The sequence below is a fragment of the Zalophus californianus genome, chromosome 9 (genome assembly GCF_009762305.2).
Source record: "Zalophus californianus isolate mZalCal1 chromosome 9, mZalCal1.pri.v2, whole genome shotgun sequence".
In the NCBI taxonomy this organism is placed as follows: domain Eukaryota; kingdom Metazoa; phylum Chordata; class Mammalia; order Carnivora; family Otariidae; genus Zalophus; species Zalophus californianus.
This window is the reverse complement of record NC_045603.1, coordinates 15,705,646-15,720,160: the sequence shown is the minus strand read 5'-3', so window position 1 is coordinate 15,720,160 and position 14,515 is coordinate 15,705,646. Positions and strand designations below refer to the sequence as shown.

The window sequence follows — 14,515 nt, the reverse complement described above, 5'->3', positions numbered from 1 at the left end:
GTAAGAGTTTGAAAATAATCTGAACCCTATAAATCCCATCATGTCTAGCTAGTACAGTGCCTTGTACCCTGTGGTTCCCCTAGTGTGTGATGATGAAATGAGCACACAGCTGATCCCCACATCTGTAGGCCAGTTTTTTGCTCTGTAAAATAGCCTACATGGTTTAAGACTTTATACTTTGTCAGTTCCATTTCTTGGCCAGATATGATAAAATTCAGGGCTGGAAAGGAATTCCATAAAGGTACTTTGGCCCATGACTGACTCATTTAAATATTGGGGCACATAATTTCTTTAAAGTGATCATTGTAATATATAGCATAAGCATTAAGGCCTGAGGCATGAGATTAAAAATGTTCAATGAAGCTTTCTATGTGAGAGCAGAGGTGAAAGAGGGGATGAAATTTGCCTCCCTCTCCACCTCCTCTTTCCTTCTTTGAATTGGAAAAAAATAAGCCCCCACAACTTAAGTGGGAGATTAGAATGGGGGCTGTGTGGTTGAGCAGCTCCAGTGCGGCTAATACAATTGCGTTCGCCTTAGCTACCGCACACAGCTCACGTATAATAACGCAGCCTCCTCCAGAAGGAGGGAGAGAGGATTGATTGGCTTAAGCTTAAACTAACCAAAGGAAATAATATTTCAAGTTTCATTTTGTTTTGACTTTTCTAATCCCCTTTATTTCCTTAATTGGAACCAGGCACTGATTAATCTTCTACTGCCATCCCTCCCTGCCCCACCACCCCACCCCAGTCACATTTAACAAGGTACATTGCCATTTTGCTTATACATTCTATCAGAATCTAAAATTTACATTTAATTATTTTCCCATTTCTTCCTTATCTATTATATATATATATATTTGCCAGCCATTGTGCAGTATTTGGGACATGGCTTTCTTAATAAATGCAAGTTCCAAATATGGGAATAGTTCCCTTTAACCCAGAGATTATTTTTAGACTTACTAAAGCTGGGATGGGCTGACTGAGAATATGTAATTTTTTTCCCTATGAATAAGTTACTCTGCTTACAAAAATATCAACAGCTGTGATCACACCCACCTTTATGATAAGTTAGTCGAGAACATGTTTTTCAGATATGTTTCAAAAGCATCCAATTTTTAAAGCATTGTGAGATCTATTGTAGGTACAAAAGTGTAAAGATCTTAATTGTTTATATCAGAAAATCTTTTAGATCTGTGCTGTCCAATACAGTAACCACAAGCCATATAGGACTACTGAGCACTTGAAATGCGGTTAGTCTGAATTGGGATGTCCTATAAGGGTTAAATACTCAGGCTTTCAGAAACTCAGTATAAAAAGAGAAATATAAAATATCTCAATTATTTAATATGGATTTTATATTGAAATAATATTTTTAATATACTGGGTTAGCAAAATATATGAAAATCAATTTTACCTATCTTTTTCAATGTGGCTACTAGAACAGTTAATATTACACCTATGGCTTGCATTTGTAGCTTACATTATATTTACATGTGGCAGCACTATTCTACATCGTTAAAATACACTGTAAGGTTGCCCGGAAGTTCAATTAAGGGAACTTGGATCTGGTTAAACTAATATACCCTTAAATAGCAAGGGAGGATTAATTTGAGAAACTTGATATTGTGTATCTTTAGGTTATAGAGGGCCCTTCCACTGGCTAGACACCTCTAAGTAGGATGTCATGTGACCTTTGTATTGCCTGTTGGTAGTCACTGTTCTTTAACCTCAGTAGTAGGAATGACTACTTTGAGCTCTTAGTTTAAGCACTAGCTGAAATGGCTTCTGTTAGAGAAACATCAAGTAAGAAAAATGTCCCCTGTTTGTGCTCTTAGTTACCCTCCTTCAACTTTTAAGTCTTTCTAATTGGGGAAAGCATGTAAGAACTTCTATTTCTCCTGCTTTATTCAACAGTGTCAATTGGCATGCTGATCTCTTATTAATATTTATTTTGCTAATTTGGACAACAGGATAGAAAAATTCTGTAGAAAATTTACCAAGAAATAAGAATACTTTCACTTTAGTTTTAGGATAAAACTAAATTTGATTCTTTAGCACTGTCCCTAACCTCTTTCTACATATTTTTTTAACCATGCTGTTTAATGTGAGGTAGGTAACAAATTTTTAGAAGCTTTGCATGTGATCTTCTAACAGAAACAAGGATAAAGGACTAATATTTATATAGTGCTTTCAAGTTTAAAAAGCGCTTCCATATATATATATGATCTCTAATGATCAGTGAAGCAGCCCTCTGAATTAGATAGGGCAAGGAGTGTTTCACTGAAGAATAAATGGGACCAATCATTAAGTGACTGACCCAAGATCAGGCACCTGGTTAATGACATAGTCAGGACTCAGTTCTCAGTTGTAAGACTCCAGATCTTACGTTATTTTGAAAAATGACCAACAGCTCTCAAAAATGTGTCAGTCTGATTTTAAAAAAGATGTTCTAAATTTTAAGAAAATGCAAAGCACAAAGACAGACAGTAAGCATATTTACCTGAAAAGAGAATTAAGATCTGGAAGACATGCACTCCTGCTTTTTCATTTCATAGTTGAGGTCTTCTCAAAGATCAGGTGAGGTGCTAAAATAAATAGTTTATATCAAACACACACACACACACACACACTTGTTTCATTACAGACCCAGTAAAATTGCTATGACTCTGTGTTAATATGAGTTATTTTAATTATTTTAAAAAGAGAATGATTACAGGTCTTCTAACAAATTCTTATATTTAATGCAATCATATTAAGAAAATCTAACTTTAAAAAGACTTCCCAGTGGGACTATTTAGGCAACTGCCAATTACCTTTATAAAGTAGAAAGTAGTCCAAAGTAGTGGACAATATGCCATATCCATTTGTCATGGAAATATTTTTATGCTACATATTTAGCTTCCTAATTGTACCCAGTCCCAAAGCACAATGGTGAGGTCTGAGGGAAGATCTCAGAATTGTTTTGAAAGAGGCAGCCTGAAGACCTCAAATTTCCTATGGAAAAGCCACCGTACCCCTCCAAGTGTACTGGGTTAGTGGCTTAGTGAAATCAGTGTACCCAGTCAGCACTAGGAAGCCATTAGATGGGAAATCACGAAAGATGAAGGATCAGGGTCCAAGCCCAAAGGACATTCTTGCCTAGCATGTAACCGAACATGTTAAGCCATGGCCAAAGTTATAATATTTTTCTATGAGAAAAAGGGGTTATAAACACTTGTAAGATATCAACAAATTATTAGGTAGTCCACTGTACTTCGGTGGATTATGGACTATTCCAGTGATGCTGAAATCTTGAAATAAGATGCACTCTAAGACTTGGAATTAGAGCAGATTACAGAGCTGCTTTCTCCGGGCTAGCACAGGCTCCATTCTAGCAGGCGTTTTTGGAAAAGCTCTGTGTTTATTAAAAATGTTTTATTTATTTACCAGTTTCTCATCCTATCTTTCAAATGTGAAGAGGAGTTAAATATGAAATGGCTAATTTAAAATGTGAGGGTTCTTTTTTTCCAAGCCAACCTTACATTAAGAGCAGGAATCCCTGTGCCACAGAAATGGTTCCCAATTATCCCGTCTTGGGTTTTGTTATACATTGTACAGAAGTCAACAAAACAACTATGTAACAGAACCTGCCTAAATAGCAGCCGCCCTCATTAGAAACAGAGAATTAATCAGGGGCGATTGAAGGAAGCAATGCCTCACAGGTTTCCCCCTTTCTTCTTTTCTAATCATAGAACAAAATATATTACATAAAAGGATCGGAACTATTATGCAGTACTCAATTAGAGGGAGGTGAATAGGTCTCTAACATGCTGTTTTATCAAAAGAGCAGACTGGTGTTTGCATGACTGTTGTTTCATTACAGACCCTGTCATTAATTCCATGTGTCAATACTGCCCTGTAGTACACAGAGCAGACAAGAAAGAAGAGCCCTTGAAAACAAGGGAATGATTTTTGAGTCGTTATCAAGCTAAGTGGCAAGCGGGAAGCTGAAACTCGTATAGGTAAATTCGAAGGGACTCTTGGGAGATCTGCAAGTGGGAAACAAGAATGCATTTTACCAACTGCTTAATTATGTCCTGTTTTTCAAAAAGTACACTTGAATTGAATGCTTTGTTTGTATTGCACAAAAACATGTGCTGTGGGCAAGAGTATTCTCTTGCTTCCAGGTCAAGTAAGGTGTTTTATACACATATACATCTGGCCTATTCTATAATGTGCGATTGGGTATGTTAGTATCTGAGCCCCAATATTGCACTGTCATTTCTGGGGGAAAGACTTACATAGGAACCAGAAGCCCTAAGAAATGGAACCTTCTCTAAGGTTCTGAGAAATTGTGTAAGCCCAGGCATCCCAGAGGACCACCCTTACAGGGAAATGGTGGCTCAGGAAAATGTTAAAATATATCTGGGGGAAGAAAAAAAAATTTTAAATATGGTATAAATCCCATAATCTCCCACCCCCCCCCAAATCTTTAAGAAAGTATTTTTTGGTTTCCATTAGCAGTCCCAAGGGTTAGGCTGGGGCAAAATAGGGTTTCCTTTCTTGGACGTGCTTTATCTATGTCCTCATGCCTGGCCAAGCCCTTATAGATTATGGTTCCTTATCGTTTAGTAAGATCAAATTTCTAAATGATGTTTCGTTCCAGTTGAACATTCTTGGAGGCTTATCTCTTCCCTGGCCAGATGCCTGATCAGATGAGAAGCCCGCCATGATACTGTCACAGTGCCTAGAATGGGCTCTTTATCCAGTAGACATCACTGTACTTTTTGATGATAACGAGGGCAGTCTTAACTTGTGTTAAGGCCTGTGTATAGCATTAAAGGTAAGTATGAAGGAGTTGTTGCTATGTGAATATCTTAATCCTGATGCACATTTCAATATACAGTATCTCCGTTTAACCATGATGTACATATTATCTGACACCTAGCCATCCTTTTTAGATGTGACCTTCATATATTTAGGGCCAGTAACTCTTCATGAAATGGCCTGCTTAGTGAGGGCCATGATTGAATTTAGATCCTTCCTTTGTAACACTTGCCATTGCTTTGATTTACTTTTGTAATCATTCTAATCATCTGCCAGTAGTTTTGCAGAAAGGATTTCCAGTCTTGGTGTCGGTCAGTTACAGGTAGGATGCTATGTTTGACTCTTAGGCTTAGAATATATATCTTGATTAGAAACAAAGGCTTAGCAGTATTGAGTTTTAGTGTCTTAAAAACCTAGCAGCTTTTTAAATAGAACAAAATTACTTAGTAGCCTAATATTTAGACTCTTAGAATAGAATCTTGGGGATCATCTTGTCCAACCCCTTCATTTTATAGATGGGTAGACTCAAGCCCTGAGAAGGAAATGACTTGCCCAAGGACACCCAGCAAGTTAGAGGAAGATCTGAGACTAGAATCTAGACCTCCCGATGCCCCAATGTGTAAGAAGCTGAGTCTACACCAGTTAGTGGTTGGGAATTCCAGGCTGTGTGGTACAAAGGGGGCCTGACTTCTGCTGCACTGTCAGAATGTCTAATGACATTGACTCATCAGGGAAATAATAACTAAAATAATATAAGGATTCTTGACAAATGGTTCTCTACCATTCTCCATTTATGCCATGACCCATGTATTATAGCCTCTTAATAAGCATTTATTGAGCACTTACTGTGTGTCCCCAGCCTATACTAGATACTGCAGATCACAGTTAGATAAGACATGGACTCTGTCCTCAAGTTACTCACAGTCTAGCAGAGAACAAGAAATCCTTGGAAAGTATTATGCAGAATTTCCTGTAGAAGGCTAATATCTTTCCTAACTTTGTAGATCTTGATGATGAAAATGAATTTTCTACCCAAAGATCTAGCTTTTCTCTTGATCATGGTTTATTTATTAGGAGTCCCATAAAACACTATACTTTCCCTTTCTGTGAAAGTACAAGATAACATCAACTGCAACTCAGTTTAGTCCATAAACACTTACACAGGATCTGCTGTTGGCAAGGCGCTGTGCTAGACACATAGGGGTATGAAAATTGAATACTTATAGCATAGAACATTTTCTTTTTCATGTCAGGACAATACTGTTTCATAGCTTTCAAACTTTGTAATGAGAGTTATTTTTAATAATTACTTAGATGAAATAGAAGACAAAAATACCTCTGTAACTATAGTCCAGACTTGCCAGCCTAGGATTTCAAAGTCTCCATTCAGATCCTCTTTTGTACCCCAGATCTGTTTTGAGCTTTCTTTTTCCTTTACCTCAGCCAAACCAGCCTGCTTGCCAATCTCTGCACACAACTAACTCTTGCTTCTGCGCCTTTGCTTGACTAATTCTTCTGCTCCTAGGATGCCTTTCTCCCCATGAATCCATGTCCGTCCCTGCCATCACAGTCTGGCCCTGAGTCCGTCTCCTGCAAGGAGCCTGTGATCAGCATCCCCACCTCCTCCTGTGTCCCTCCCACATGTACCTAACCCAGATGATGGTGGAATAACCTTTCTGTGGTATTCGTTAATGCTTCCCATTCTCCGTCCACATCTTTCTGATCTAGATATCTAGATATAACATCTTATTAAATAAAACAGTGTAGTATAACCAGGTCATTCATCAGACCTTTTAGGAGTGAGTCTTTATATCAAAGATTTCATTTGGGTATTTGTGGGCTGTTAGTTGCATGATAGAGAGGAAGATTTAAAACGTTGGGATGGGAATGTGACGAGTAAGGCTGGAGTCCAGCAGAAAAAACAGTCACATAGCTGTGAGAGATCCTCTCTCCTTCCACTCCCAAACAGGACAAGAAGTTCCTTTAAATATGTTTTAATTACAGTAAGAGTATATTGATGAACTGTCAAGCTAGGGAAAGCAGGGCTTTGCCTGTTAATCATCTCAAGCTTGTTGATCTGCTGTTCTGTAATTCTTTTAATATTGTTTAATGTGTGTGTGTTTTATCTTCTGAACTGACTAAAAGCTTCTTGAGGACAGGGACCATGTCTTTTGCTTCTGCATATTCATCCCCCCCCCCACCCACTTACTCCCAGAGTGCCCTACCCAGCTTGGGGAAGCCTCCCATAAGCACATAAAGACAGGAAATGCAACTTGCGGTTCCACCTACATTCCAACCATTACACTACAGTTTATATGTATAGTGACCTTTTGCCTTAATGACAACTCAGTGAGGTGGGTATTTCTATCCCAATTCTATAGATAAGGAAATTGAAGTTCAAAGAGTTCCAGGTTTTACTGTTAGTGACTGGTGGACCCAGGATTAGAACCTAGGTCTGTCCGACTCCAAAACCTGTGTGTGCTTTTCACTGTACCACAATAATAACTAATATTTAGGACTTGTTTGCAGTTCATAGAACTCCATGATCTACATCGTTGTTATTGCCACCACCACTGGTTCTCTTCTGGTTACTCCTCACATCATCACTAGGAATTAGGTAGAACTATATTAGCATTATCCCCTATTCACAGACAGGGAAACTGAGACTCAGACTTGCCCAAGATCACACAACTGGTAAGTGAATAGCCAAGGCTCCAAACAGACTTCCTAACTCCAGATGTTTTTGTACACTGTATCACATTGCTATCTTAATTCATTTGCACAAATTCATAATTATGTGGCCAGTTAGCACTGACACCTCTCCTACAGAGGTGCCCGTAAGTCTAGGCATCCTGTGGAGCCCTAAGAGGGTGATACAAAGGACCCAAAAAATAAATGCTTGAGAAGAATAGTTCACAGGTGAGAATTAAAATATGGGCCCCTTTATCCCATAGACAAGTTCCTGTAATTTGGCCATGAGACTTCTGTAATGTTCTTAATTATTTCCATCATGAAATTGGAGTAGGGATGAAACCAATGGACTTGATTTGAAAATATTCCCCCTAGATTTGGAGAAGGTGGTAGCTACTTTGTACAGCTGGTAGCTAGCCCAGCATCATCCTGTTGTCACAGAAGTGGAGTCATGTTGGTAGTGGGGCAGGGCAGGGGCCTGTCCACGCAGCGTCTCATCGCCATTTCCATAGAATTCCTCTGGTCCCATCCAGGGTTCCGCTTCTATCTACCCCGACCCTTCGCTGCCTACCCCATCTTACTGTACCCTCTTCCACAGGCCCCTTTAGACCTTTCAACTTTCTTGTCCCTCAGTGTTTTATTCCTAGCAGGTTAGCCCCTTGTCCTTTTACGTCATTAGTAAGTAGTGTCCAGTATCACAAAATCCTTTAGCACAAGCAGTTGGAACAAGGCAACTGTGTTGTAAAAATGTAGGTATGGGGTATATATCAGTGCTAGAGGGAAGTTTTCATGGAAACAGGTTGTTTCTAGCTTTCACCTAAACATTTCTACCTGGCTGTCATGCAAGGGCCTCAAGCTCTTCATGTCCTGAGAGATGTCAGCATCTCCCCACCAAAATCTACTTCATCTGCTGTGTTCTTGCTCCAGTGAATTGTATCACCATCCTCTTGGTCATCTGAGCCGGAGGCCACAGGGACATTCTGCCCCTCCCCCAGTCTCTCCTTCAGCAGCCCTCTCCCCTTCCAGCGGGTCACAGCCCAAGTCCAGTATCCTGTCTCCTGTCACACACACTGTACCATGACATTCTAATGACTGTTCTGTCTGCCACCATGTTCTCCCTGGTCCAGTGCGCCTTCCCCATTGCTGCCAGAGCACTGCCTTATAAAACAGATGTGACATCGCTTACAGAGCAAAACCCAGACTTACCCGCTAGACCCCAAACTACCCTTGAGCCTTACCTCCTGCCATTCCTTCATTGAACCCACCCCTCGGCAAACACTGGGCCCTTTCACAGCTTCCTGGGAGCACAGAGAAAGAAATGGACACAGTCCAAAAAGGGATACAAAACACACAAGTAGATGGGACCATACAGAGCCCGTTGGTCTCCTTTGCCTCAGATGCTCTGTGCCTTCTTTGCTCGGCCTTGGATACCTTATTTGTGATGTCACCCTACCTTCCCCAGGCAGTTCGGTCTGTGCTTCATGTCTGGAGCCGCCAGTTCTTTGTTCGTGATTCTGGGACAGCATTTACCCCATTATGTTTGGAGTTATTTTTCATATATGTTTCACCTGCTCCTTGAGGACTGTTGTGCCCACTCTTCCTTTCCCTGCCTAGTGTATGGCCTAGCTTCTGGCATGGAGGAGTTGAACAGACATTGAACAGCTGAATGCAGTGTGCTCCTGCAGTGCAGTTAGAGCAGTTAATCCAGAGGTGGTACACCACCAAGAGTGCTAGCATGGGATGCAGGAGACCTGTGTCCCAGGTCCAGCTTGCCACTAGGTGTGTGACCTTGGGTAAGTCACTCAGTCTCATTTAGTAAACAAGGGGGTTGGACTATATGATCTCTGAGGCCCCTTCAAGTTCTATGATTCTGACCCCATTTCTTGGACCAGGAACCACATCTCCTCCTTTATAACTCAGGAGCCTCAACATAGCCAGGCAGCCATCCCATTACTCAAATAGTCCTCTGGTGCTAGCCAGAGCTGCTCGATTCGGCTCCTGCTGGCTGAGCCAGGGACCACTGAGCTGTTCTAACCCCTCCCCAGGAGTTTCACTGCGCCTCTCACACATCACACTGCTGTGTGGCCGGCCCCGCCCAGGAGGGAGCCCTTCTCTGTGCTGCCCTCCGGGACAACAGCAAGGAGGCAGAGGGAGAGCCGTTGTAGTGTCCCCTCCGCTCCAGATCCCACCAGCATTACAGCTGCTGCCGTGGGGCTTCCTGGTTATAGACATGTTCTCAGTGGGTGATGCCCATTTCCTTGAGAAATAAATTTTAAGCAGCTCATGTGCCTCTTTGAGGCTACTCTTAAAGTACACTGCTGACATTCTGGGGGTGGGAAGAGGACTAGAGTTAGCAACTCAACAGGTACATTTGCCATAATCTCCATGTAATAAATAAGAGCCTATGAAAAGATTAAATAAATCTTTCCTAATGCTTTTTGATTGACTTAATCAATAATTAATCATCTTTAGATGAGGCTGTAACTTGTGGAGTAGATATAATTGGATTAGCTGAAAAGAGGCAGTTGGGGAGCTTTGAAGAGATTAAAATGGCTGTCAATCCCATAATTAAACTGCCACAAACAAAAGCAATGGTGTTTAAAAAAGAAAAAAAAAAAAAGGAAAGAGAGAGAGAAGGAAATAAAAGGGAGGGAGAAAGTTGGGGAAGTCCAGTTGACTTGGATTGAATCGAGAAGTACTTATGTATCGCTAGAGGTTGGAGAGGCAAAATCAAATCTGACATTTATTCCACTGAACGAAATCCATACGTATCAAATCAGGCACTTGATTGTATGCCTGGCCCACTGGGACCCGTGAAATTTTGGCAGCTTCAACTTCACTAAAACAACGAATCCACAAAAGGAAAAAAAGTTAATTATTAAAAACAGAAGAGACCTGCTCCTTGTCCTGAGCCCATTTAGACCTTGACTTTTCATACTTTTAATTGGCTTAGTAGGTTTGGCCTGTGTGAATGAAGTCTTTTATCTCCCTCTTTTTCTTTCCATGCCCCTTTCATCTTTCCTGTTACAAACACACAGAGAGCTTGAGGAAAAATACTTTGGTTTTTAAAGACTTTTCTTTTTAAAAGGATGTGGATTTGGGCGGGGGGAGGGGTGTGTGTGTGATGCTGGTGAATACTTTTTTTTTTCTCTCTTTTATCTCTTTTTCCAGAGAGGAGTTGCTTAAACCAATGGGACTAAAACCTGATGGGACAATAACGCCTTTGGAGGAAGCACTCAACCAGTACTCTGTCATCGAAGAGACCAGCTCTGACACAGACTAAAAGCGTCACCTGCCCAACTCTCAATATTGCTTTTATCAGCATCTTTTCTCTGTAGCTCCAGGGGAGTCTTTTCTCTAAAACATTTATGCCCTTGCTTTGGCTAGAAACACATTAACTGGTTTACTCGTTGAGAATCCAGCATATTTAAGAGGTGATCCTGTGTTTTCACGATACCGAGGCGTTCGTACAGAGCTGCAGTTAGATGGAGTGGCAGGGGCTAACCACAGAAGAAGAGGAATTCCATTTCATCGGGATGGAACTGAAGGACTTCATCCTATAAAGCAGCCCTGGTTGAATCTGGCCGTTCTGTTTGCCAAGATTCTTAGAAGATGTAGTCGTGGCCTTCCTCTCTCGCCTGTGAAAGCTGCCCCTTCTGAACCTCTCCAGCAGACGGAGCCACATGAGAAGCAGAATGAGCCGCTAAATAAGGGCTGAGGCAAGTGACTTGTTAGATCAGGACTGACTACATGGAAGCCAAGCAGCTGCTCCATAAACCTAGTCCCACTCTTCAATTTTGTACAAATATGTGGAAATGCACAAACACGCACACACACAGCCCCAGACTTGCAAACTGATTACATTCTAAAAAGTTTGTAGGTCCCTTATCGAGAACTTCAGAATACATTTCTCCCTCTAAAGGGTTATAAATGATGGTTTAGTTCTGAGGCAGCTACAGATGCCTATTTATTCTCTTACGTACCTTAACACTAGTACCATAGAACTGAACCCCCATCTGTATCATTGCATGGGAGCATGCATTCTGAGGTCTGACGCGGGGTGCCAGCAACACACGTCCTCCGACCCAGCAGAGAGGATGGGGACTCCCGGAGTGCTGGGAGTTCTCTCGTGGCCTCTGCTGGGGGCGGAGGGGGTTAGCAGCACCCATTTGTACATACAGGTCATTCATAGGTCACAGGTTGTACATTGGGACTGTGTGTGCGCTTGTGTGTGTGTTTGACCTTTCTACCATATGTGATCAGTTTAATGGTAACTTTATTTATTTAAAAAAAAAAGAAACACAAATAGTTACTGTTAAACTGATTAAGGCTGTTTATTTTTACTTTTAGAATTGGTCATATGAAGAAGTAGAATATGGATCCTGCAATAGACAGTGGGCCTAGTTAATCAGTGGCTAAAGCTGAAAGGGGTTGGTTCCCTTGTATATATGTATGTACATGTACATACATGCGTACATATATACACATAGATAATGTGCTTAACCACTGCCTTTTAAAACTTTAAATTAAATAAAACATTGGGGTTGATTCAATTTAGCCATCTGTGTGTGTTTCTTTACAGATACATGGGGCAAACAATAGTTCAGAGTTTATGCTTTTTTAAAGTGTTTTCACATCCTTTATCTCACTTACCATAATACCCCTTCTAAGGATAGGTAAAGTAACATGGAGTGTTGGTGGAAAATGTCATTTACCCAGAGATCCCTTCTCTGACAAAACAACAGTAAAAGGATGTAGTTTTTAAAGGCCTTTGAGCTGCCAAAGAAGTCACTAGAGTTTCTTGCAATTTACTCATAGGAGAGATCCTCAAGAATCTCTTCTTTTACCTCTTTACTAAAATTTGCATACATTTCTAACAGATTTTTTAGTGGGCTTGAAAGCCAGATAACTCAAAAAAAAAAAAAAAAGCAGCAGAGGAGGTGGCTGCTCAATAGAAGGCAGGTCTACCGAAAGCCGCTGAAGGCCCGCTGAAAACCAGATAGGGAGGCAGGGAGGAGGAGGAAATCCACACCGGCCTCACAGGTCTGGGCCAGTCTGTTTCCCAAAGGACCCTGGTGGACCCAGAAAGCACTGTACCAATAGCATGGCCCGTACACGAATTCTCAGAGAGAGGACTCGGACTGTACTTTACCAAACTGAGTAAGTCCAGAATACTCCGGAGTGAAAGGCTAGGAAGAATACAATATACTTCAGAATTTTCATCCAGATAGTTGGAGAAGTGGTGGGTGACCCATGTTTTAACAGTAAATAAAATGAAACTCGGCAATTCATAAATTTAGATTGGGTGAAAAAAGTTTAGAAAAAATATTTTTGTTACATCATCCTACAAATGCGTTTCTAAAGTATTTTTATAATTTCTACAAGCAAATAGCGTTGGCATGAGCCTACGTGAAGACATGTTAACCGAAAGAGCATCTTGGCGGCACAGGAAGCCTTAGTCCTGCTTAAGTAGCTGCGCCCTCCTGCTTTCAAGGAGTGTGTTTCACTCAGCGTTTCCCTGCACCGGGCACTAAGTATTAGTACTTAGTTAGCTAGGCTTTGTTTTTGAAGAGAGCATTTGCAGGGGGAGAGGAAGGACCTCATTTTGCCCCTGGAAAGAAAACTAACGTCTGCTCAGTCCTTACTATGTGCTGGGCTTTTCAGGTCTCTTACCGCAAGTAACCTCGTCGCATCTCCTGATAGAGACCATCCCCGCAGGCCTCAGTTTCCCAGTGTCACTGCAAAAAGGAGTCCAAGTCTGGCTGGCCTGACTCCCAACACCTCCCTCCCTCCCCTCACCACCCTACCTGGGGCCTCCGAGGACTCTGGAGTGCTGCAGGCGGGCATTCTCAGGCCATTTTAAGCAATAACCATTCCAGCAGAACCAGCTTAAGGAACAGTATAAGCAGGGAGGTGACCTGCAGTGGATCTGTGAGTGGAAGACCTGTGCAGGATTGGATTTCAAACAAGGACCTGGAATCCTTGAGGTCGGAGACCAGGGCTGCAGGCTTGCCCAGATGGATGCCTGCCGCGACGGCCGACAGCCGGGATGAGCATACAGATGGCCCGCGTGTCCGTAGCCCTCCTGCCCCGACACAGGGCATGCAAGTACTACAAGGCACTTGAGTACAGCTGACAGACGTGCGGGGCCCCTTTCCCACCCCCGTGGTCCTGGGAGGTGTTATCTTCCCTCCTTTATAAAGGGGGACACCGCCTATGGCGGTGCAAGTACTGAGTAGTTCCTCAACACCACATCAGTCTCACTGCCTCCCAATACTAGGTGTCCGGTGTCACCTGTATGGACTTCTCCCCCACCCCCGCCATTATGAAAGTAACCTATGGATATATGTTCATTAGGAAAAGTTTGGAAAATGCAGAAAGTTAAAGTTAAGTCACCCAAATCCCAGCACCGAGATAATCACTGTTAATGTTTTAGTGTATTTCTGTCCTGTATTTTTTCTATGCATATATAATTTATTTTATTACAAGACTGGGATCATACTGTATTTACAGATTTGTATCCTGCTTTAATATATTGTGAGCATTTTCCCATGTCAATAAATATTCTTCAAAAGGTAATGGCTATATGATAATTCCATTATATGGATTGTAGACAGTGCTAGTTGCCTACCCAGGATTATTCCTCCATCCACTGTTCGTGGCCCTCCCCAGCAAGAAAGCTGCCTGGGACCTTCCTGGGAGGCAGCATGAGCTTTGTCGGCACTGAAGAGCAACGGGACGTAGGAATGGCTCCAAAAGGGCAGATTTGCTCTGCCATACAGCACCCATCTTTGGAAGCCTCAGCAGCACAAATCACGACGCGCTTAGATTAAGTGCCCAGAGAATTCTATAGTTTTTGTCAAGAAGAGGAATTTGGCAGTGGCAAGGTATCCAGAGGACTTTGAGAAGTCTGTAAGTGTAGGGGAAAATGTCAGTGTTTCCTGCTGTAGAGTCCAGTTATGGACATGCATTTCTTGGCGACACTCTTCACAGCGATTTCCGAGGAAGGAGGGCACAC

The 14,515-nt window shown here is 41.8% G+C and overlaps 1 protein-coding gene across 10 annotated transcripts in view; it reads left to right on the top strand.

Moving 5' to 3' along the window:
• The window catches only part of RIC8B (RIC8 guanine nucleotide exchange factor B), a 105,401-nt gene extending 91,343 nt beyond the window's left edge, over positions 1 to 14,058 (top strand). For 2 of the 10 annotated variants that reach the window (XR_003519682.2, XR_003519684.2), the window contains 2 exons: positions 4,646 to 4,822; positions 10,669 to 10,802. Coding sequence is in view for 3 of the 10 variants with exons in the window: in XM_027592064.2 (XP_027447865.1) it covers positions 10,669 to 10,780 (112 nt within the window). In the remaining 7 variants the exon portion in view is untranslated. The other 8 variants (XM_027592064.2, XM_027592060.2, XM_027592063.2 and 5 more) reach the window with 6 other exon arrangements.
• The last annotated feature ends 457 nt before the right edge of the window (positions 14,059 to 14,515 follow it).